Source organism: Perna viridis, chromosome 1, assembly GCF_037379345.1.
Source record: "Perna viridis isolate PV_CMFRI_1.1 ecotype Kerala chromosome 1, ASM3737934v1, whole genome shotgun sequence".
In the NCBI taxonomy this organism is placed as follows: Eukaryota; Metazoa; Mollusca; class Bivalvia; order Mytilida; family Mytilidae; genus Perna; species Perna viridis.
In genome coordinates, this window is record NC_142445.1 from 45,560,853 (window position 1) to 45,587,421 (window position 26,569).

At 34.8% G+C, this 26,569-nt stretch overlaps 1 protein-coding gene and 1 long non-coding RNA gene across 2 annotated transcripts; one reads left to right on the forward strand and one right to left on the reverse strand.

Annotated features, from left to right (window-relative positions):
• Positions 1–129: 129 nt before the first annotated feature.
• LOC148628981 (uncharacterized) lies at positions 130–10,688 on the reverse strand. The gene is made up of 2 exons (XR_015914682.1): positions 10,641–10,688; positions 130–647 (listed from the first exon to the last, which is right to left on the reverse strand). It is a non-coding gene; the product is annotated as an uncharacterized LOC148628981 (long non-coding RNA).
• Positions 10,689–16,222: 5,534 nt separating this feature from the next.
• LOC148628982 (uncharacterized) lies at positions 16,223–18,441 on the forward strand. Its single transcript, XM_088571945.1, has one exon. It carries the CDS (start codon positions 16,223–16,225, stop codon positions 17,495–17,497), a length of 1,275 nt encoding a protein of 424 aa, XP_088428071.1. The 3' UTR covers positions 17,498–18,441.
• Positions 18,442–26,569: the final 8,128 nt, after the last annotated feature.

Below are 26,569 nucleotides of genomic sequence, written 5' to 3' on the forward strand. Positions count from 1 at the left end.
GAGAATTTTACCTTATTTTCTATTTCTAAAGAAGCGATTGGTGGAACTTGTATTTTGAAGAAGCTTCAAGTGGAAAATTTTCATTCATTTAATAAGTTTAGTAGACTTTTTGCACTTCAATTCAATCAGTGTTGTATAATATTTTATTAACTTAGTATTCTCGATACCAACAATAACTATCATATTGATTGAGCTGTCTGATCTCAGACACCCAGTTGGAGTTTCTAGATGAACTTATTCAAAATGACTTGATTCTGAAATTTGTCCGCATTCGTCTATGATATCGTATACAGAAAAATAATCCAGTCTTGAAAATGACATTACGCCATAATGTGCTTACATATAAATATAAAAAATGATGCCGGTTTTGTACTTAACCTCCTCTGTTACTGCCAAAGAGACAATTACGTCTCTATAGAATTCCGGTATTGTTAGAAGATTCATCATATAACTTGTATTTGATTTATCTGTAAAGACGACCCAATTTCTCCTAGAGTTCCAATGTCGGTGGAATAAGGTTCCAACTTTTTTAATCTTTGATCGTGAATCGTTCAACCCACCTGCCGCTTGGAAGTTACTTTTAATAGCCATCATATTTAGTCCCTCTATTTCACAAGGGTTAATGACTTGTTTTCTTTTGACTTTGTCTGGGTTAAAAATGAAATGAAAGCATTAATTTTCAATCTCTTTAAAATATATTTAAGACGCATCACACGATGAACAGGTAATTGTTAAGAATGGTAGTCACTATTTAATTGTACCTAACAAGGTAAGTTTTCTCAGTTTCATTGCTCTCCTTCCCAGTTCTACCTTCTCAGTAAAGATATTCACATGTTTTATTTTGCCTAAAATGTGCAATTAAGATATGAAATATGGTCTGTCCATTACTTCAAAATTTCCCGTATGTTTTTTCTTAATAACATACCTAAGAACACAATGAAGCACAAACGATAGACTTGTATTAACCTCATCCTCCCAAGTCAAGACCACCCTCGCTCCCTCAAACCCCTGACTGGTTTGATTCTGATTGGTTGTTTCTCCGGGTGCGAAGCACCAATGTAAATCGATTTATTATAAAATGTCTGGAAAGGTAAACAATAATACGAGGTAATGGACGATCCGATATAGTAACTGAAAGTTGTATGATGTCACAAATGATGCAATATGAGCAAAAATGATAACTGTAGATTCTGTTTAGAGTCTTTCCTGAAAAAAAATGACGTTATGCGTAGCCATTTTGTAAGTTATATCGAATAGTTTCTATTACGAGTGATTTGATTGGATTTTGGATCCGGGTTAAATTTAAGTGACTCACTAGATGGCGCTGAACGATACCCGCTAAATATGAATGAGTGCTGTTAGGGGTTTGAGGGAGCGAGAGTGGACTCAAAACCCTGACTTGGGAGGATGGTATTAAATAGGAGCTCAAAATTAATGTAGTATATATGTCTCAGAATGTGATGACTCTATTCGCCAGGGGCTGCATAAGATCAAATTGATACTGGAAAGAAAATGTAAACTTATAGAAGGGTCTGAACATTTCCGAACGATGTTATAACTGTCAAATTTGCGATGCAAATTTTTGGTCGTTCCCTCTGCGGGACTCGAACTCGTACCGCTGTGACATCTATGGCAACACCGCCTCCACAAAGTCCAGCGTCCTAGACCTCTTGACCAGCTAGGCTATATAAAAATATAGCTTTCACTGGCGGAGTCATGTATATATATATATATATATATATATATATATATATATATATATAGACACACACACACACACACACACACACACACACACACACATGTATATGTTACACACCCTGATTCGGGTGGCGATAAAGCTTATTTCTTTTGAAGACCTTCTCATTTTCCTGCGACTCCAACATACTAATAATTAGTTCGGTTTGGTTTCTTCCCAAGGTAATTAGTTTTGACTATTGTTTTTAAGGATTGTTTTCAGTTTTTGACGAAGTTATGCGGTATAACCAACTTCGGGACGGTTTGCTCTGCAATAACAAGTAGATTATGAGTAGGTGTAAACTGTACACAAGATTTAGTTCCATACTTTTTTTTATTTTGGTACAAAATTAATTTTTATTTGATTCCTATTCCTTGCCTGCGTCTTTGAATCAGATAACAGTACAGTACAGTTTATATCATTGTATTCCAAAGTTAATAACGGTATTGTAGAAACTGCAGCTACGACTAATTATGATATTTTAATATATCGTTGCACTTTTTAGATAAAAGATATATAAATTGTGTTTGAAATGGGCACTTCGCAAGAGTTATCGGGTCATCATTTAAGTGGGAGGTGAATTTATTGTTTTCTCAAAATATGCAAATTTACAAATCCGAATACAGAAATGCTGTCGTTCCGTAAAAATATAGTAAATATAGAAATAACCCCCGCCCCCTAAAAAAATATTATCTCTACCGAAGACAGTGTCGGAGTTAATATGAATTGCTAAATTATCAAATTTATTTTTTGAGAATGTTTTTGCTCTTTTTTATTTTGTGCAATGTACACTGACGACACACAAAGCTAAAGGGTAATTGACCATTCAGATAATTCATATTCGCAGAAACTACTGTCACCTAAATTGTCATTTAGTACAACTATCCTCAAATAGTAGGAGAGTATCCATTTCTCTATCATCAATTTGTTTTCGCTCTTGATACTAGTAGTTTTAAAATTTAAAACAGCTGCATGTTCATTGAAACTCTCATGTTGAGTGTCTTGAGCGAAAAAAAAAACCTTTTAGTACTTTAAACCATTCCTGCCTGGAGGTAATGCTATAAATCCCGAAGTGTGCAATATTTTTATTATTGCTATTATCATTATTGTACCAAAATAAAGCTTTTGAAAATCCTTTTATCTGCTGTATTTTCTGTGTATTGTTAATTTATACTGCAGCTTTTAAAAATCATAAGGTATTTTGTTCGTCGGCCCGTTCCCAAATTTAATCCACAACTCATCTAAAATTCGATGAAACTTGCACATGTTCTTCGTCACATGATGGCATTGTACACCTCCTAGTGTGTAGCACATTTACTCTTATTTAACATGTTTAACAGAGAGCTTTGTGGGGCACAGTATGTTGAACTCTGTTCACTTGGGGCAAAAGTGCAACAACCGACTTACACTTACAAACTTAAAAGAATTTTAAATCTGATTGAAAAAAATGCAGGCAGCAATTTTCAGTGCTGTATTAAAATGGACACGACAACTTGTTTTGACACAACATAGCACACAATTTGAATGTCCCGATTCGAATGAAGAGCAAAAACCCTTGTCACGAAACCGTAAGAGATATCTGAAATGCATACAGTATTTTCCGCGATGTATTGAAATATGTTTTGTTGCAGCTGCAGTTCCTACAATACCATTATTAACTTTGTATTAGCTAGACACAATTCGAATGAAGAGCCCGTAAGATTTTTGATTGAAACGTGCAGGCAGGATTTTTCAGCAGTATATTAAATATCATAATAATTAGTCGCAGCTGGAGTTTCAACAATACCGTTATTAACTTTGAAATGTTAGACACGTTTCGAATGAAGAGAAAATGTTATGAGGTTGATAAATTGTCATGTTGCTTTTTTAATGCAAGAATACATGAATGCATTTTTTTGGTCTGCAGTAAAGATAGGGTGTGGCTAAGCGTCGAGCTTATTAAAATAATTTCCTGTACTTCGATAAAAGAAGATGGAAGTAAAGAGCCTAGTGTAAATGTTAGCGATTTACGGTTTCTGCAGACAGCATGATTGTTATACCCAAGCCCGTTTTTGTATAAAAAACAACTAACAGTACACAGAAAAAAATGAAAGTTTTCTCCAATGCTTTATTTTGGTAAAAATATTACAGTAACAGTAATTTTCATGGATGTTTATTGCTCCACCCTCAGGAAGGAATGGTTTAAGGGTATTATTAGCTTTTGTGAGCATGCAAATGTCTTAAATTCGTAAAGGAGAAATTGGTTCTCTCCTACTAGTACTTGTGATGATAATAGTTCACGAAATATAATTACCTTAATCGTCAATGTCCTTACTGATTTGTGTGTCACGAGTATACATGTATACATTGCACAAAACAACAATAAAAAAGAAACTAGAAACCTCCTCAAAAGTGAATTTAGGAACTCTACGACACTGTATACGGTAATGGTAATAACAGACTACGGATACACGCAGAATAGATACTATATTCTCCCCTTTTTTCTCTACAACCCCCTATAATAAATCGGTGACTGACAACTGATTTCTAGAAAATATTTGCTGGTATAATATGACTGTTACTCGATATATCTCAACTTGAAGACTTATATGTAGTAGTATGGATTAGATGTTAATCACTGATCCATTTTAAGGGGGTGTAGAGGAAAACGGGCAGTTACAAGTTTTCTGCATTCGAGATTGTTAAAATTTAGATTTCAACCTTCAGCTTCAGCAAGTGGGTTAAATCTAAATTTTAATCATCGAGAGTGGAGATATCTTGTTATCACCGAGAGTTTTTGATGCGAATCTGTTTCTCCAATGAAATTTATAGAAAACTCGGAAATGTAATATGGCGGGAAAAACTTTCGCAGAAATTTATATCACCGCCAGGTGGTTAAAAAGTCACGTGCAATTTTATTCATAGGCTTAGAATGGGAGAAACATAATAAGTTCAACGTCATATACATGTGTGGAAAAAGTAATATAAATCTAAATTGACCTACTCATTGATTTTTTTTTTCTGTTACAACTTGGTTTGTTGAATTAAACTGCATTCCAAATTTTTATTTGCTGGGTTTAATTATGATAAAATACACAGATACATATATTTGTATTTCTTTTTTTTCATTTATAAATGCATCACATGTGAAATTATAATTATATTCATCACCAATGTCGCTAAAAATACAAGGTTGCATTTCCTTTCATTTCTTGATATGTCGTCTTCCTGATTCGACCATTCCCAGTGGACAGGCAGGCGTCATGCTTATGCGCCTATTTTTGAAATATTCACCATTTCATTTGCGCCATAAGATTGTACTTCAATTGCGTCAAATTTGTGCATTTTTTCCAGGTAACCGTTAGGTAAAGTTTCAAGTAAGTAGTTATAACGATTTGAACTCATAAAAGCATAAGCCTCTGATGTAGAACCAGTGACTATATTATACTAGAAGTGTAAATCCCTGGTAAAACAGATCTGTAAAGTGATTGATGATTATAGTAAGCATACATGTATAGGGCTTTTATGATGACTTTTAGATGACTTCAAAAACTGCATAATGCTGTAAATGCAATTCTAGTGTTTTAACAACTTTAACATTAAATTACTTATCCTGCTCAAAATCTAACCTCCAACTCCCTGTAGTAAGCAGGTGTAACATATAATGCTGACGAACAAATTTATGAGGTACAAGTAAAATGATGATACAAAAGTATTTCTTTATTATATTAAATTCAACTGTGATTGCATCCTCCCAAGTCAGGGTTTTGAGTCCACCTTTGCTCCCTCAAACCGAAGGTGGACTTAATACCCTGATGTGGTTGGTGCAAGTGAAATACTAATTGCCGCGAAAACAATTTATCGGGAGAGCATATACATGTAATAAATCTCACTACAACTTCCGGTCAACCATGCAAAAAGGGTGAAAAATATTTTGTATAACTGAGAAATGCATGATTAGTGACCTTATTCATGGCATACCAGCTTACCGGTCATATAAATACGGATAACACGTAAAGAACTTTGAAAAAAATGAATACATTCTTTTCAACATTACATTTATGGTGAGAGGTTACTCCTTGAAACAAGTCTACAACACGTCGACAAGCATTATATATTATCGGTGGTTTTTGCATTACATAAACAGGGATCGCGAGGCTACTGTAAAAACTTCACTACTATTCCGATGCCTCTTCAAAATGATTAGTTGAGATGTTTATACATTACGTACAGTGTATAACTCCCTCTTTTCACATTCCGGGGTCCAAGGACATAATTTATCCATCAAGCAAGAGTAATCTCCCATGTGGGAAGGTATTTTTAATTTAACATAGGGTCAATGAGGGAATTTCATTAAATTTAACATTTTTAAAGTAAAATGGGATTTTATAAAAATACGTACCATCATAAATTCGGAGTAAGTCCATCTGCGCAAGTCAAGCAGGTGGAATCCCATATCTAAAAATATCATCCAATGGGATGACCTCATAGTTCCCATCTACCCTTTATCCATCCATTTAATTTTCAAAAGTAAGCAAGAAGCTATATGAAAGAACATAACAGGGCTGGTAAGTATTTATTTTTATAAAATCCCTTTCTACTTTAAAAGGGTTGAATTTCATTACAATAAATACGTTACCATCATAAATTCTGAATAAATTTTAACATTAATAAAGAAAAGAAAAGTAAGAAGAAAAAAACACAGAACCTAACGTAAAGCTGAATCCCCTAAACCAGAAGATGCAGGAGGTAAAACAACTTTTTGTGCCGTTATCAAAGGTTCCAATGAATATAAGCCTCGGTTTGAGTCAGGACCACCAGACAAGTGGATAGTTCTGGAAATAGCAAATAGCAGAACGATAATCTTTAATTGTGGAAGGAGACAATTTTTTTTTATCTTCAAATAGATAGATAAGAAATTCAGCTAACTGCTTAACTGTAATTTTGAGAGGACCAATTTCCTTCTCACTACACGAACTACTGAAGATTGTCCACTTAGCATCGTAGACGATGTTAGAAGAGTCTGTCTGCTCGGGAGAGATGTCTGGCTGCTTGCTCAGAAAAAGCCTCTCTCCTTGAAACTATCTCTGGGAGAAGCCACGCGAAAAGATGTAGATTCTCTCGCATGGGATGAAGAATCTTGCCCTTGTACCGAGAAAGAAGATTGTGTCTTACTGGTAGTAAGAGTGGACGAGCACAAGATAGTTGAAGATGATCTGGATACCAAGCTTGCTGGGGCCAAGCTGGAGCAATAAGAATGATTAGACCATGCTCCGAAGCAATCTACCGAAGAACTGCAGAGAGATATCTGAATGGAGGGAATGCATAATCGAACATTCCTTCCCAAGGAAAACTCAAGGGGTCTACCGCATAAGCTTCTGAATCCAAGACAGGAGACACGAACACTTGAAATTTGAAGTGGAGACTTGTTGCAAACAGGTCTACATGAGGAGACCCCCAATGAAGGGTTATTGCTTGAAACACTGACTGGAGAAGTTCCCATTCTGTATTCACTGGAGCTAGAGTTCTCAATAAAAGGTCTGCTAAGACACAGAGTTTCCCTGGGACATGACGAACTACTAGCTGTAACTGAAGTTGATTGCAAAGAAGAATTTCTTTTGCAAGAAGAAATAGCTTGAAACAATGAGTTTTCCCTCGATTTATTAAGTACGCAACAACCGTCCTACTGTCGGATGCAAGAACAAGAGAATTGTTTTGCAGAATAGGCTGAAAATGAGAGATGGCCAGAAGAACTGCTTTCATCTGAAGAAAATTGATGTGTTCTTTCAGTAAGTCTGGGATTCAAACCCCTGATATTGAAAGTCCTTTCAGATACGCCCCAACAGAGGTTGGAGGCGTCTGTGAACAGAGTCTGACTGGGAACTGGAAAGGACAGAAGTTGGCCTTTCAAAACATTCTCCTGAATAGTCCACCATAAAAGGTGAGCAGACAATTACTGAGTAATAATTGGAACTTGATACTCCCAAATTCTGAAAAGACGGCGCCAATGTTGATGTAGATATAATTGGAGAGGTTGAATGTGTAGTCGACCAAGAGGAACTTGATCTGCTAAAGAGTTCAAGAGACTTAGTTGCTGAGAAAATTGTTAAGCAGAAACTGTTTCATGAGAAGGAAACTGACCAATTTTCAAGTTGAGATTCTGAAATATTTCCTGAGGAGGTAGAACTAGTCCTACACGAGTCAGATAATGTTCTCCCAGAAATATGAAGTCCTGAGAAGGAATCAAATCTGACTTTTTCGAAGAAATTAAAAACCCCAGGGAAAGAAACAGTTTGATGACTAGAATCTGGTTTACGAAAAGCTTGTCGAGGGAAAGTTCCTTTGAAAGAGAATCGTCTAGATAAGAATGAATCTGAATGGCATGCGAGTGAAGATTAGCTACGGCAGCCTGCATTAACTTGGTGAAAACTACGGGTGCAGTAGAGAGGCCGAAAGGTAACGCTCTGAATTGGTCAACCTTGTTGTTCCAAACAAAACGAAGAAATTTCCGGTACGAAGGAATATTGGAATATGGAAATAAGCGTCTGTCAAATCCAGAGAAGTGGTCTACATACCTGGTAGTATTGAAGCTCTGATAAACCGATTGGTCTCCATCTTGAAACGAGGAACAACCAGATAAGAGTTGAGAATGGACAGATCGATGACTGGTCTCATAACTCCTATTTTCTTTGGAACAAGGAAAATCTGAGAGTAGAAACCTGGATCTATTGATGATACAGGAACTTCCCTTACTGCCTTCTTTGTCAAAAGACAATCTATCTCTGCTGATAGTAGAGATATTTATGCAGTTGAAACAGTGGAATAGGAACTGGTGAAAGAGGTGGTAGTTCCTTGAACTTTTGAGTTAATCTCCCCCCGAATTACTGACAATACCAAACAATCTGAGGTAATTTTGTAAATGAGCTCTTTACCACCTTTAATATTACCTAGTTGGCGCTTAGTAACTGTATTCTTAGAACCGCCTTTACTAACACCTTTTCTATGGAGGGAAAGGAAGAACCGCCAGTAGATGAACACTACCTCGCTTAAAATTATTTCCTGAGAGGGAAACATTAACCTTTACTGGTGCTGGAGCATGAGTTGCTTCTGAACCTCATCAAGAGGCAAACAACGAAGTTTGTCGTCCAAAGGAGATTTGATTAAAGAATCCTTAAGGCTGTCTGATACACAGGAAGGCACCAGCTTACCCAAAGTGGAATTGAAAATGTCGTAATCCCTAGATCGGAAATGATAATTAAAGGAAGTTATACCAAAAAAATGACACTCATTGGCTATGATACCTTCATTGACAATCTGCAGAGAAGTGGACATATGATTAGATTAGATTATGGAAAATTAGTATGAGACTTAGACAGGTCATTAGACATACCACAAGAGGCCTCGGAAGTTGAAGTGAGTCTCTTAGGTGTAGGAGGCGACTGAAAAAGGCACCTTATTGACGTTTCTCATAATGGAGTAGACAGAACCTCTGAGATCCTTCAAAGAGGAAGGAGTATCTTTCAGTGGCCTTGTTGGAATTGATAGGAGACCGACCAATAACAGAAGAAACAGTATTACAAACAGAAACATTCTGAGAAACCTGATCTCTAATTTCATCTTCTTCACCAGAGGAAAAATTCCCTTCCTGACTACCTAGGGCCTCTGAAAAGCGTTCTTCATCATCACCATCCTCGTGTTCACTTTCAGAGTTGTGAACTGTTGGAAGTGGGGTTATAGAGGAGCTATGTGTAGGTTGGTTGGCATTTTTCTCCAAAGCTGCTAGGCGATTGGAGAAAGCAACAAACTCAGAAGATATGGATTGACGAAAGTCATCTAAAACACTCTTAAACCCATCTAATGAGGGAGCAGAGTCAGTAACATGATTAGACTGACACCTAACAGAAAAGGTAGGTGCAGTTGCAGGTATAGCAACCTTACTAGACGGCACTGCTACAGATGGGTCAGAGGTTGACAAACTAGGAATGAAGTTTGAGGACCAACAGGTCCAAAGTTTTTACCAGGCAAGAAACCTGAAAAAGCCTGGCCAAGAAAACCTGTGTAAGGGTAAGCCCGAGGCCAGGGATGTCTTGACCATGACATGGGGTTATTAGCCGAGGAGGGCAAAGTAACACCACAGTGAGACATTGGAGGCCTAGAACCAAGTAAATTTAAACCCATAGAAACACCAGGCGAACATGAAACTGTACCCGTGGTGTCTACTGGCCTAGATACTGAGATACTGTACGAGTTACCGTACCTAAAGTAGATATTACTCTATTATCATCCACAGAACCTATAACAGGGGTCCGTGGAATAGAAGTGTTAATCACCGAAGTTAAAACGTCGGTTGGTTGACTAGACACATTATGAGTAACCAACCGACGTTCGTAAGGCAACGACCCATCCGAAAAAAAAACACATCATTGTCAGTAATGGCTTGAAATTGGCTATTAACATTAAACTCCGTTATAAAGTTTCAATATACATTAATAAATATTGGTGTGGCTGTATTTGTATACTCTTACAGATCCTCTATTGTCTTACTCGATACCATCAGAGGTTGTCCTGTTCAGTTACATCATGTGCTAATGTTCGGACTCTAGATTTACTTACGAAGAAGTATCACTCGGTTAACGAAAGCTATATTTTATATAGCTAAGTTGGCCGAGTGGCCTAGAGCGTAGTGCAGGCGGTGTTGCCATAGATGTCAGAGAAGAGAAGGGGTTCAAATCCCGCTGAGCGAGCGACCAAATTTGCAACCTGGCATCGAATCTAGACTTGGGGTGTAGTTTAGACCTGATTATATATATATATATATATATATATATATATATGTATATATTTACATATATATATATGAAAATTCCTCAATAAAAAATTTCTAATATTACTAATTTTCAATATTATTCACAAAGAAATTTACCACATGTGTCTTCTTCCGCAGGCGGAAATTAAATGGATAGCTACTATGAGGTCATCCAATTGGATGATTGATATTTTTAGATAGGGGATCCCGCCTGCATGACTTGCGCAGATTGACTTGCTCAGAATTTATGATGGTAATATATTTATTCTAATAAAATTTTGTTTTCTTCAAAACATATTTCTAAATCGGAGGAGAAAAAATATGACATGAAGGATACGTATCAAATTCAGCTAAAAAGCAACCTCTGATGTAAAAATTTGGTCAGGAATCAATTTAGAAAAAACATAAAAACTTGATTTTCGCTATTGTGGCTATATGGAGATACCCATCTAAATGGTGGAGAAAGGGAGATAACTCTGTAACTTGAAAATCTAGAATTTACAAGGTCTGGGGTACTACCAATTTGATATCAATACTTGCTAAGCAAGGTCGAATTCCTCTTAGAGTTTGATAGGTAATTTTTTTTCTCAACTTTTACATTCATTTCTTTGATTTCAATCGATTCCATGGTAAAGTAAATAAATAAAAGTTATTTCCACTTATACGTGAAAGAGTCAATAATAATAATAATAATAATAAAACGCCTAGTATTTCTGAAATGCCCTTCACATTTACAATGCAGTTAGTTGAGCAAAAGACAAATAAAATACACCCAACCAGCTATGCCAACGTTGAGCAAGCTTGTATTTTTAGCAAGTTTCTACTCGTTATATAATGTACCGACCGTATTAAAGGTCCCTATTGTACCAAAATCTTGTTTTAAACTTTGTAAGATTCCAACTTGTTTGTTTTATTTTATAAACTACAGATCTGCAGTTGCTATCTATTGAAAATCTCGTTTCTCTCGTAATAGAGGAATGAATTTCAATAGTGTTTTCCTTAATCTGACAAATTGGTATTATCTTTTCTAATTTAAGTTCAATGCCCATAGTTTGCACGAAAGTAACACAATTTTCCAGCAATTATAGGTCCATACACTCAGGATCCGCCACTGATTATTTCTCGTGTTAAAACCGATATGATATAAACAACTCCATATGGATTGCTGGAAATTGACATGAAGGTTACCCATATGCTACTTTTGATATAGCTAAATTACTCATTTTGATAAGTGGTTCGAGTTGGGGTTTGTGACTAACTTAAACTATATCAGTTTAACGTGAAAGTTTTCGATAATGTTGCCGTCCTCCTAAGTCAGGGTTTTGAGAAAGCGGAGGTGGATTCAAAACCCTAAACTTCTTGGGAGGATGTAATATTGCTAAAAAAGATGTTTCTTCCCTAGAAAAACTATAAAAACTATTTTGATGAATATGCCATCATGGACTTGACATATACCGATGTCTTCATTTCTCAAAAGTACCAATAAAGTTATTTCTCTACAATTTAATGACACAAATAACTCGCTTTCTGATTTGGATAAAAAAAAAATGTCCATCATTTTTGTAATGTGACTATGACGTCATCAACCTTTTTTTAATAATTTACTCGTTGAATTTTGATACTTTGATTTAATTAGAAGGAATGGCTGTTATATTTTTTCGGTCTATTTGAAATAACCTCAATGCCCGTGTGCACCACGTAATTGAGGTCATTTCTTCATAGACCGAAAAAAAAATATAACAGTCATTCCTTCATTTATCAAATATTTGTAGCAAATCCAGAATTTTGAATAAGTGAATTTTTTATGCGTTCAAAAAAATAAATATGGTTGAGATAGTCGTTGGGAGATTTTTTTCGTAAAAAAAATAAGCAAAAGGTTTGTGCATTGATTTGAGCTTAAAATTTGTGACTTTTATATCCACAGATATAAGACATATATTTTTTTAACTATAATCACAGAAAAAAAAATTATTTTCAAACAATTTGCTCATTTCTGTTAAATTATTTTCAGGCCCTAGTCATAAACATGCTTCATGATAAAATACTTTGAAAATGTGCAATACTGTATCTAATCATCTATCGAGAAACCATAGTAGGTCTTCTCTCTTTACTTAACAGGTTATGGGTGTGCTATAATTATCGGAGAAGACTTCTTCAAAAACAATAATAATCAGCCAAGAGACAACAGAGGGAAAAGCTTAGATTGATCCGATTCTATTACATTATCCTATAACATATGACTGAGTGATAACTTGTTCTCGGAACTGGCTTGTACTATCATTCCAGATCAAGGTAGGATGTTAATAAATTAAAATAGTGATTAGGTGATTAGAATGTATTATGATCAACCAAAATTTAGCAACTGACAGCTTTCTTCTTATAACCACGATTATACTTGGGATGATACGGATATATTTTATTTTCACATCATCTAGTTTGGTTGGAAAAATATGCAGAAATTTTATTTCACCATATGCTTTAATTTGGATATGCAAAAAAATATTAATAGCTATTACACTTCTACATCTGTCATCCTAGCTCACCTTAATGTAAATGCAAGAAATATCGACAGACACCATAATCACTGCCAGCAAAGGCAGGGTGTATGATATATTTTTTTTCACTGATGATACCGTCCATTTGTTTCTTCTCTGACAATGTCCGCGATTTTAAATGACTACAATTTGCAAATGTTTGGTTATAATCAAGTTCAATACAGTTCCGTTTAAAACATGAAAGGAACAATTCCAACTATAGTTTTACAGTGGAATAATCCAAAATGTCGCAAATTTGCGTTTGAGTAAAATCTTATTCCTCATCACAAAGCATATCAACGATATTTAAATTTGAAGCTCCCTCACGAACTCCAATTCGAACAAATTTTTACTCGCAGCCATTTCATTGACCAATAATGTTTCCCGCGGTTTAAAGTTTTTTTTCGGAAATTATACCATTAACGGTATTGTCAATGAGGTCATTTGGGAAGCAAAATAATTGATGGAAATTTGTGAAAAATTGAACAAATATGCCGGAAACCTCAATTTTTCGGAAACGGTTTCTTTGGGGGCCACTGTGACCTTGACCTGGAACTTAATTTCCCCTAAATTAATAGGGATCTTACTTATTTGGCTTGCAACAATACCTCGAATTTTCGTTTGAAACGGATATAAACTTTTTTCAGTTATCTTCTGAAAACCAATGTTGACACACTTCCGCCGGCCCGCCCTCCATCACAAAACAACAGCCGAGTTCAAATTCGTTGCAACTAGGCTAAAATTGTTCAAAAGTTTGTCATATTTTATTTTATGTTCACAAGTTCAGTGACGGGTCCAGGGACCGGGTCCCCGGCCCTTTTGTTGGATTTTTTTATAACCTTTAACCTTTTTTCTGGAACCACCCGTTTCAAAATCTCTGGATCCGCTCCTGAAATTTATCCTCTTTAATTTCTTTTTCTTTTTTTATAACTATCTCGATCAAATTTACGTGAATGACTTTAAAGTCAAAACGTCCCGTTACGGCTTATGTAAAAAGATCAGAAGTCGATAGTCAAATGTTGAAAATCAAAAGTTCGAACGGTCAAAGTGTCCCCTCATGGCTCGAGTAAAACGTCAAAACACAAATGTAAGAAGTTAAAAGTCAAGAGTTGAAAGTCAATATGTCCCCCACAGCTTCCGTAGTATTTATAATTTAATTTGTATTTGCAGTATTAGTATACCGTTTTGGAACTTTGAAGAAATCGAATTCAGGAAAGATGGATAATGTAAGTATAAAGCAATCAAGTTTTATGTGTTTTTTTATTTGTATGTATGTATGTTACATTTAATGGACAAATGTTTTTTTATGTATACTTAATTTTATGTACACGTATTTTACACCTTTTATAACCAAAGAACTTAAAAATGGATTTCAAGACTATTTTTGATTCACAAAAAGAAACGATACGACACATTGAAAGCGATCGACCCTACAGCGCAGCCCGTCTTGAGAAACCGAGGTCCACCATTATTGATTTGTGTGCTGGGAAATATTTGAACCTCTGTTACACTCAGTTCCCTATGTATTTATAAAAGTATCAATAATTATAAAACTGAATTAGACCAAATTGACGCACAGGGGCTTGCTCCCACTATCAAATATGCAGTCACAATAGCATATAACCTATACTATTTGGGCGGCATATTTGATAGTGGGAGCAAGCCCTGTGATTGATGCTTATGTACGACATCACTTGGGTTTACGCGTTGTAAACGTGAATAATGCAAGAAACAGGGATTAACACAGCGTACGCGTTTTGCGATTATCTGTGGGTTTTTTTTCGAAATGGTACTTGAGATTATAAATAAAAAAATGGAAATAGTACAAAAGTCAAGTTTAATTGCTTCTGTCATGCAATTCTAGTCAGTGGCGTTGACTTTAACTAAAGAATCCAAAATTTGCACGAATAATTACTGATCTTCCTCCTCCATTATAATTGTAGCTAATGGGAACTTATCGTAAAGAGATGTCTTTACAATATGCTATCTTGAATTTTTCTTATTTTCTTGTTGTGTCGTACTTTTCTTCTGGAAAATATGATTTTGACGTATCACAACATATCTTTTAACCCTTATAAAAAAAAGACAGAATTATTATTGACATCACGTGACAGCTGTCAAAATCGGGCTACACAGTAATTTTACTCAGATTTTTACAACTCTAAACACATGTTGGGTATCACTAATTCAAGATCAAGATTAAAAGTATCATACATGTATATCATAGTTCCACCGAGCATTATCGATTCTTAAATAAAAAAGAGGTTTAGTTTAATCAGTTAGTTCCTTGTGTGCAAAATAAAGGCAACATTGAAAATTAACTACCGAATCCAACGAAATTTGTAATTCTCGTTTGTTCAGATAGCTTAAATTAAGATACAAAAATGACAATCGTATATATTGCAAATAACGATATGCTGTACACGTGTTTCCGACAGTAACCTCTCATCAGCAGCTAAAATTTGAAACAAATATATAGCAAGATCTAAATCCCAAAATTTAGTTGTATACAAGAATACAGGAAGTACTATTAAAAAACCAAAACTATCGAAATCCATCACCGAAAAGTTCTATCGTGCACAATACAAGGAATGAAACCTCATTGTTTTAGGTATTTTGAAATTTGTAATACTGCAGATTTTGAGAAGTACTATAAATAAAATCTGATATAATTCGGGGTCAGACAAATCTGACTACTGGAGGATAATTAGCCCATTGAATATATTCGTAGAATAGATTTTGAGAAATACTATACATAAAATCTGATATAATTTGGGGTCAGACAAATCTGACTACTGGAGGATAATTAGCCCATTGAATATATTCGTAAAATAGATGTACCCTACTATGGTGAGCAGCAATCAAACTTGCCAAAAATCTCAGGGTAAACACAATTTGTTTTATTATAGCCTAGCCCATTGTAAAATACGATACTTACTTCGTATATATAATATTTTGTAGCAAATATGACTTGTACAATATATATTAATGACGTTCTATAGATTGTTATAATAAGATGTTCATTATTCTCGACAGAAACAAGACAGCTTGAAATGAAGGAGCTAAATAAAACCTAGTATGTATTTTCTAGAGAAGTTAAAAATAAACAAGCGTCAGCTTTAAAACAGTTCCCATTCAATGATTGAATTACATGTACTTTAAATTATGTTACAGAAAACAACAAAAAACCAAACACAGGCAGAAGATAGTCCTATTCCGCTGTTTATTGCCGTTCCCGGTCTTGGCACGGCATTCTTAGCATTTGTTATAAATGTTCTGTTTGTGATGGTTGGAATCAAATCATTGAGGAAGACATTCCACAATCTACTGGTTCTACTCCTATGTGCTAATGACGGATTAATTGGATTTTCCTTTGTTCTTTTCACAGTAATGAAAATAGTCCAGTTTGAAAAGAATAGCTTCATGTCGTGTTTTATTTTAATCATGGTATTTTCGTATGGATTTTGTACATCGTATATTATTATCTTCCTTATATGCTTTGCAAGATTTATGACGATCAGATCACTTAATTATAGTGTTATGTACAAGTTAGAGAGATACAAGTATCAGATTTTGATTGGTGCTCATGTGACAACATTAGTTGCTTCTGTCGTGATAAATGTCAGCTTCATGGCGCCCCCTTTCGTTAAAATTCAAACTTGCACGCCTAGCAATTTGTTTAAGGAAAATTATCGCATGTTCATAATAATCATGTGGGTGCCCATTTCTCTGATGGTTATCCTTCTGATATTTATGTATATCCTAAGCAGTTATTGGATATGGAAGGTATTCTTAAGAGCAGATAGGAAGAATCGACCAATGATGATGCATTCAAGAAAGCGAGTTACTCAAGAGATGAGGTATCCTAAACCAGACCAAAATGGAACTAGTGTTTCACAGTATAGAAACACGAAAAGGGACATAAGGTGTCTGCAATCACCAGGGAGTTATGTTAACGAAAACTCATGCGGCAGTCCTATTACGAAAGTAACATTCCTTAACGATACCAGACAGAAAACTGACATGGCTCAAGGCAAGGTGAGAGTGGAATCTCCGACTGTCCGATGGCAAAGTCCGGCATGTTTTCAAGCAACAGAATGCATTGAAAATAATGACGAAGATTTTAACAGTTGTCACCATGGTAGGAGTAATGCAGATCGTGTATACAACAGAAGCTTAAAAGGGGAAAGTTGGGAGGTTCGCGCATTTAAAACTAATCTACTTATTGCTTCAACAACCATCTTTTTAACAGGACCATTTGTTTACACCCTGTTGTATGACTTATTTGCAAATGAGGTTATGTTAACAAAAAACAGACATGCCGTGTTTGTTTTAAGTGGACTAAACTATATTCTGGACCCCTTCATTTATGCGTATCGTGTTCCAGAAATCAGAGAAAAAATAACACAGAAATTTTGCGGGACTGTAGTGATTGAATGAAGTAATAATAGAAGTTGGCTTTTTTTCAGCATATCAGCCAATCTGACGACAAACGCATGGAGCACATAAACAAAATGAATGTTTTTTTTAGACTTTTGTGAATTCGCTTGTGACGGCAGAAGGCCGAGAAAACAGAATGAAAACCTGAGCAGGGGCAGTGATAATATGATTGATTGTGGTTTTACCTCACATGGCAGGTATGTCATGCATTTCATGACGAGAATGTTGGATCCATTGCACAGGCACTGCTTTGTGTTCTTCTGACTCAACCAGTCATCAATTTATCCCTTTGATTACCAATATTAAAGTCTTTGATGTGACTCTGCTGAGGATGGAAACCACGATCTCCTGCACTCTAGCGAGGGGTATTGTGGAAACGGTCTCAACAGTGTAGTACGCTTCACGCTTAAATTTATCCTTTTTACTGGGAATACATACAATGATGCTTTAATTTTCATTATTTAATTCATGAATCTTTGTCATTGTAACGTGTTGATTTGTGGAAATTTTATATGTATTTTTCGATAGGTATTGTTTTTATTTATTTATTTTTTTTAACTAATTTCTTTTTTTGTTAGATATATATTTATTCAATAGAGCAAATTGTCTTTACTTGTTGAAATTATTAGTTTTTCTTTGAATCATTTTGATGAAAATATTTTGATGATCCTGCATGGTTATTGAAACATCTGGCAATTTCAACCATTTCAAAATGAACTGCTCGCTACATCTATATAACAAGAAAAGATACAAGACTTTAACTAAAAGACAAAAAGCGATAGAGTTTAAAAGATTTTTTTACACAGGAAATAACGTGCGGTTCGAAAATATCCGAGTCGCACAAAATATACCTCGGCCTTTATCCATTTTTTTTATTATTACATATGCTTTGTGTATTTATGGATATATGTTTTCATGTTTTCTATTATTATTTTCTCTGTATTATCGTAATTAATGGGATACGAAAATATATATTGCCTCGAGGTTTATTTCGATTACAAATTTGAAGTAATCTGTGAATTTATATTCAAGGTGGTGTTGGTAAAGAAACATTTAGATACCTTGTCCTCCTGCTTTGATAGGCAGCTTATCTCCGTCACATTTCCTTCAGCACCGTCCTTTGGTGCAATAAGAAAACGCGTCATCTTAGAATTGAACGTACTTATGTGCATAATTGTAATTATTTACCTTACCTTAATATATTGTTGTTTTGCATTTAAACCGAGGCAGAATGTAAGCCCCATATGCCTACATGTCCTAATTAAGTACCGTCACTTGTATGTATTGGTGTTCCTTGCAGAACGACAAGACTATCTGCAACGACCATAATGAAAACAGACATTAATATAACTTCAGGTTGTTATGGTGACTGTATTCACTATAACCGTTGCAAATTCATACACAAAAACTCATTTAACTAGTGTATAAATGGTTACGATATTGTAACAGAAATAAAATTCAAATCGGATACTTAATTATGAACTAACCCTTTTCTTCACATGGGTTGCTACTTATTAATTTACGCAAGAATATATATGTAAATTGTCAAATCTTAAAATAACTTTTGTTTGTATTGTTTCTTGAGTCCTATATTTATGATTCTTTGTTAACCTGAATCATGCATGTATAGAATGAATTATTGAATGCTCATTATTGGTGTAATAAAAGCATTATTATTATTACATGTATTACAAATTATGGTCGTCTAAAAACTTACACCACCAGCTGAAGTTATTGTCTATCCTAATACAGTCCGAACATATGCTACAACTTTAAAAACCTTAAAAAGGAAATCAAAGTCAACCACTTAAACAAATTAAAAAGCCAAAGTACAAAGGCTAGAAGCAAAAAAAAATGGAGATAAAACCTCACACAGAATCCGAAATAAATCTGAAAATTTCAAACGATCGTTCAAACTATTTTTGAAAATGGGATTTTAAACCCCGTTTCAAAAGTATATTTGCTTACACAATAAAGTAAAATTAGCAAGGTCTTGAAAAGCGTATGAGCTGAACTTTGCTAGATGCGATGAAGATTAAAACCAAACACCTTCCTATGAAAAAAAAACCTCATCGGGCATGGATTAGAAAACGCATGTTCATTGAATTTACTTACTATTGTGGAGATGAGAGTCTATCAACTGTCTTGATGAGTAATTGGTATATATAATCAAGTCAAAACTACGCCCCAACTCTGAAATCAAGGTCGCTACCACAGGGGGATTCAAATCCATTCTCTTCTCTGACATCTATGGCAACACCGCCTGTACTAATTCCAACGCTCTAGACCACTCGGCCAACTATACTCGGCGTCACATAAATAACATACTGTTAAAATTTGAATAAAAATATTTTCTACGACTTTATTGACACCAATCGTCGTTTAAATTGTCTTAAATGACTTGCTCATTCGTTTAGCCAAACAGCTTCTCAAAAACAAGTCGCTTATCAGCTTAAATCATGCGTAACAAATCCTTACGGGAAAATCCCATACTAATATCCGCCATGTTGGTTTTTATGGGACGATTTGTTTACAAACGAAGTTCGTAAGTTCCCGTCGAACTCCGGTGACAATCGTCTGCTTGATCAACTTCTCGGTATTGTACGTTGTTCGCGTAAAATAAATCCGAGATATCCGAAATAACGCCGAAGTGCATTCTGGGTTCTTCGGTTTTTGGACAAACCATTTAAACGTAAACAACATCTCCTAGCAACCCGATCACTGTAAACATGGCCGACTTTTTACAATGTAAATATTGGCACCTAGAATTAAAATCTGACCGGAATTTAACGATTCAATGTTTAGGGAGAAGCCGTTTGGCTAAACGAATGAGCAAGTCATTTAAGACAATTTAAACGACGGTAGGTGTCAATAAAGTCGTAGAAAATATTTTTATTCAAATTTTAACAGTATGTTATTCATGTGACGCCGACTATAGACTATATCAAAATATAGCTTTCGTTAACCGATTGCTACTTCCTGGTAAGTAAACCATACTGTAAACAAACACAAACTTACAAGCTGGGCCTAGTAGCATAGAATTTCCTACTATGTACTGACTTCCCAAATTTTACAAATTATCTTATAAATATAGATTCATTTCCTCTCCAAGTCATTACTCCACAACTAGACTTTCTATTTTAATTACTAGTGCGCTTAATACCATAAAATCTTATTGTATTTTTTGTTAAAAAGCTTATGAAAATAGTGGAATAAACCAATTTTGGAGTGTTCAAAAATCGCTTGAAGTGCTTGAGAATCATTTCAAAGTTTTGAACTTTCAACTGTATAAGTAACACTACCACATAATGTCATAAAACAAAAATTCACATATCTTATCAAATGGTCATTTAATAAATCGGGGAGTAAATAAATTTGTTCGAATTCATGATACTTTTTTATAGTAACAAAAAACAAAACATAAAACTACGTTAAATGGACTTTTTTTTATATGTTTACAGCACTCGAATTCCTGTTAGACAACATGTCCGTACGCTTTGGCGAAACCGTTTATCGTCAAGTTATTGGAATTCCCATGGGGACCAATTGTGCTCCACTTATTGCGGACCTCTTTCTGTACTGTTACGATTCACAATTTATGGCTAGAATGAATAAAGGCATAAACAAAATTTGGTAGAAAAAAATAAATAATACCTTTAGATATTTGGCTGTAAACAATAATGACTTCTGTATCTATACTAAAAATATATATCCTGTAGAACTGCCTTTGGATACAGCAAATATTGATTATAAAGAATGTCCGTTTCTTGATCTTAGCATTCATATCGATATGGTAAACTTGGTAATAAAATTTTCGATAAAAGGGATGATTTTTCATTCCCTATTGTCATTCCCTATTGTCAACCATGCGTTTTAAGACGGTGACGTCCCCTTGTCACCATCAAACGGTGTTTACATATCACAATTGGTTTGTACAGCAACAGTTTAAAATTTCAGCTTCCACTGTTTTCCATAACAGAGAAGTTTAAAATCACAAAAACCAGGCAGGTTTTGATGTTACAAATTTGAACTTCCCTCGCCGATGATAAATAGAATAACCCAGGTAGCTGCTTCAGATTTAAATAACTAGGAGCTAGCAATGAAAAGATTCATAAGTGAGTATTCATCAACTCTTTCAATACAGTGCTGCGGACGGCTAAGGATTTTTCGAACTTTAATGGGCCTAGAGGATATACGGTTATATGATATGTCAATGGATAGATAAATCAATGTAGTTTTTGAATATCATTCTTTTTTAACTGAAAAGTGGTAAAGTTTTCTGCTATTTTGCATTAATTAGAGAAGGGGTCAAAGATCAATCGACCCCAATACACTTTGGTAAGTGATTTAAGTGAAATCGTTCATTGTAGGTAACGGAAAGTAAGAAACATGTAAAGATCATATGTATAGAATTTCAAAAATGTGAAAAAGAACTTTTTCCGACAAAAGTTGACTATTTAATCACAGAACAAAAATGCCCCTAAAATTGGTTGCATTTTAGTGCATTTTCATTAAGACACCGTAGAGTATTACAATGTATATCTAAGTATTCTTTACTGAATAACGAATAAAATAAACACAAAGTTCTCGATTCGATCTGCAACATAGGCTTTGCAAAATGAATTTGAAGTTGCCAATTTTTACATATTTAAACTACTAATTGTACTAAAATTGTATAATGCGGAATCGTTTCCGTACAATTTGTCTAGTTTCCGGACCATTTAGGCTAGAAACCACTAATTCCACTTCCCATAGGCTTCTATGCTAATTTCACAATATTCAATGGCTTCTCTAGACTTTACCTTAACTTTAACCTGCAGAGGACTATATGTCAGCACGATTCTACATATGTCAGCTTACAATCCTTAGAATGGCATGTGGGGTTAGCAGACTTGCAGTGCAGTACTGGTCACCGGAAGTGAAGGGTCTATAAATAGCATGGGAAATCCCAGTGTTTTCACAAGATAGGGGTATATTTAGAAACCATTATGGGGATTAGGCTTCACATCACAAGAAGCAAAATGCACCCATAAAATGTACAGAAATGTTTTTCCTTCCAGAAACTGCTTAATTTTTTTTTTAAATAAGATGAGAACTTTTTTCACAGCACTATGAGGAACAGGGGTAATTTCTGCGTAGGACTATTTTTGCCTACGTTCCAAATGCTCATTGGTTGAATTGGTGGTCTGTAACCTTTATAAACAGACACATGTAAAGTATCGAGTCTACCTTACGTTTTGATGAGAAGACTTAAGGTTTTTGAGATTTATTTTTGTACATACAAATATCATACATATTTTTGTTGCATTTGCCTTTATATGCTTGAACTTCAAGATTTAACCATGCATCAGGGATTCTCAAACAATAAATGCAACTCGGGGCTTCATGATAAGGCTGGATTTCGTAATAAATTTGACAATACATAAACTGTGAACTTTGAATTTTGCATGGAAGCATGTGCAAACATGTACATGCATGTTGTCACAACATTTAATGTCTTGTGATATTTAACTGTGCGCCAGACTGATGCTTGTGATGCAATATCCTCTGCAATGGCGGATCCACACTGTAAAAAGAAGGGTGCCAGTCGGGGTTCCTCAGAAAAGGGGGTGTGTACTAGGATATTATTTACTATTTTTGTCAATTTTACACATGAAAATGACAAATTTTCCAATGAAAAGGGGGAAGCCAATCACATGCACCCCCTGGATCCGCCGCTGTTCTAAACGGATTATACTAAACTAGATGATAAAAACAAACCAGAGTCCTTGTAAAAATATTAGTTATAACGCAAAAATAAGTAAGAAATTCAGACGCAATAAAAAAATTTCTAAGATTTTACATCTCAAAAAGACTCCAGTTTTAGTAGCCGTATGAATAGGACACAATGGTATTATAGTTGTTATAGAATATTAATTCAAAGGAAACATCATTGTCCAGGCCAGGGGCGGATCAAGAATATTAAAAAAAGGGGGGCTCTGATCAAGACGTTTAAAAACAGGTGATACAATCTATCATTTGCTATATTTACTGTCTATGAGTTGTTATAAACTTTCTCTCCTTTTTTTGCGGCGTAAACATACATGTACAGAGCAGTTGTAGTAAGTGGTTTGTGCGTTGAATTGTGCGTTACTTCTGTTGTCATATTTTGACAAGGTAGAAAAGTTGTTTTGAACATTTACAATGTCATAGTTTTAATTTTCGGAAAGCTAATCATGGCTGTCTGCTTCACGCAAAGAGTGAATAAGTGAGCCACTTTATGGTTCACTCTAATTCTGATTTGTTAAATTCTAAATACCAATAAGAATTAAACTGAATATGGGATCACAATTGTAAATGCATCTTCGCTACCCTAGGGTTACGGTCTTGCCCCCTCCCTTCACGCAGTGGGAGGGGCAGGACCGTAACCTTTGCCTAACAAAGATGCTGCAAAATATTGGAATCCAAAATAAGCCACTCATAATTTAGAAACTTTTATCGGTCTGTATGATAATATGATAGTAAATGCCGATTTTATTTGAAATAATCCATTTACAAAAAAATCTTTGTAACGTTCTCTTTTTTTCCGTTACACATTAGATGACTTTTAAGCAATGCCAGAGTTTCCCTCCTTCGTTTAAGCCGGAATGACATCATTTATATAAGAACAGATCGACGGGCGCGTAAGGAGAAAATTCGTTAATATTAATATCCTAACAATAAACCTGGTCCAAACTCCCATATTTTTATCGAGCCTGGCTTGCTAGTTAATTCTTTAAATTTATAGATGTTATTCTCATGACTATTTTGGTATTTTTGGTGCTTTGTCTTTGCTATATGGATATCCTATTCTTCATTTCAATTTCCTGAAAACGAACATTGTTGAGCGCTCGATCATTGAATAACAGAAAAAAATATGTCAAACTTTTATCTATCTACTTAAAAAGCACTTAAAATCTTGATCATTTCAAAAAATAAATTACTTTGGATGATATTCATGCTTTGATCTAGCCAAACGATATTCTTTCTTTCTGATCAGATCCGCTATAAAGTAAGCCTCATAAGAATGAAGGAATATGTCAGCAAGTAAAGGAGCACAATTTGTTCCCATTGGAATGCCGACCGTTTGTTGAAAAACACGTCCACCACACTGGACAAATATGTTGTCGATTAAAAATTCCAGCATTTTGTAAACATCTTCCTCTGTATATTTGGACGATGATTTGGAATTATTTCTTACTAAGTATGAGGAATCTCTACCAAGAACTATATATTTGTATCTAGGTGTACCATCTTTTTTTGGAAAAACAACGATGTATAATGTTTTTAAGTCGGGATTTTAACTGAGTATGGGGAATAGAAGTATACAGTGTTGAAAAATTATAGGTTTTAATGCTATCATATTCAGATAATAGTCTTGAACTGATTGTCTCTAAAAGATCTTTCGAATTTTTCAGGATCCACATTGAATTAATACCACTACGGGAGTAACAAGTGTTGTGGTAGGACTGCAGACCCTCTTTGACAGTTGTGAGTATAGAAGTTAAAAGTTTTGGAAGAGGTTTGGTGGTACATTTTGCAGATCCAGCTATGAAACGTTGTTTGTATGGATTCTTGTGGAGTTTAGGAATCCAGTACATAGACGGTAAATCACAATCATCGTCCTTGGTAGAGAGACCAAAAGAGGATAGTACAGATTTATGGTTTTCCACAATCTCTTCTTTGGAGAGTGTGGTAGCAGTATAGGTCTTATCACTGCTGTTATTTTCTACGTCCACCTCTGATAATAAACATTGGATATAAAACGTTTTGCAGACAAAAACAATGTTGTTTTGGACTTTGACTGCTGGTACGACAAAATATTTGTCATGTATAGTGGACAATGTTTTTGCTACATCGGGGTCTGAAAACTGATGAGGCCTTGGCACTCATTGACCTACTTAAAACTTTCATTCGTTTCAAAATTAAAGACTCCACGGCCTTTAACCACTCTGACTATAAATAATTGTTTTAGTCTACTTCCTGTATTTATTTTGTATCACTTTCCTAATGCTATATATTTCCAAGTTTGTTTTCAAATTCTGTAAAAGAAATGCTGTCTGTCTGACTTGTGTCCAAAATTTACACCGATTACTGCATTCAATATTTAGTTTTAAACAGAATCGCCAAGGTGACCAATATTTATATCGATATACATTTTGTATAGTCATCATGAAAATAGGGGCAATGTTACGTTTTGTGATCAACATTTTATATAAAGAACACACACCACGTTTTTCAATATATCACTAATTGACGTCGCGCTTGATCAAACGTCAAACAATTGTGGCATATGCGACGTCTTTATAAAATCAGGCAATAGAGCCACAATATTCTGGCCAAAAATCTTTTTGTTATGGACCATCGTGGTTGGCCTCTCTAAACTGTTCACCGGCTAAACAATCGTGGTGACGTTTTGTATTTGAATTTATAACTCTTTCACTTGAAAAATAACTTTGTAATGATATTTATATGTAAACTTCTATTTTTAAATAAAATTAACATTGAAAATTTATGCTGAAATATACAGTCTGAATACTTTATATAAAAAAGTCCACGGACAAAAAAAGCTTTGTTTGCAATTTAGGGAACCAAAATGATTGTTCAATTATCATAAAATTTTTTTAAAAAAGTTATAATAATCTGAAGTTGATGCCCCATGCCACTCAATTGATTTATTGCCAACCAAAACTTTGCTTTTTTGCATGATTTTTCACAAATTACGTTTTTTGCTTTGCCTTTGATTAACGTTATTTCATTTGAAATCCTAAATACCGTAGTTTTATTGCATCGACATCACGAGCACCTGCTGAAATGTCCGGTCAACTCCGTACTTTTCCGACATTTGACGGAATTGTGCGATTGATTGTGTAGTTGTTAGCAACGCAAAAAAGTAGTCCGACGTTTGGCGTTGTAATTTACCAGGTGTATATCTGTTGTTTTCGACTCTTAGTCTTATTACAGACTTAAAACATGAAAGCAGATTACGAGAAATACCAAATTTAACTCCATGAATGGTATAGTTTATCTGAAAATATTCCAAAATCTTGGCTC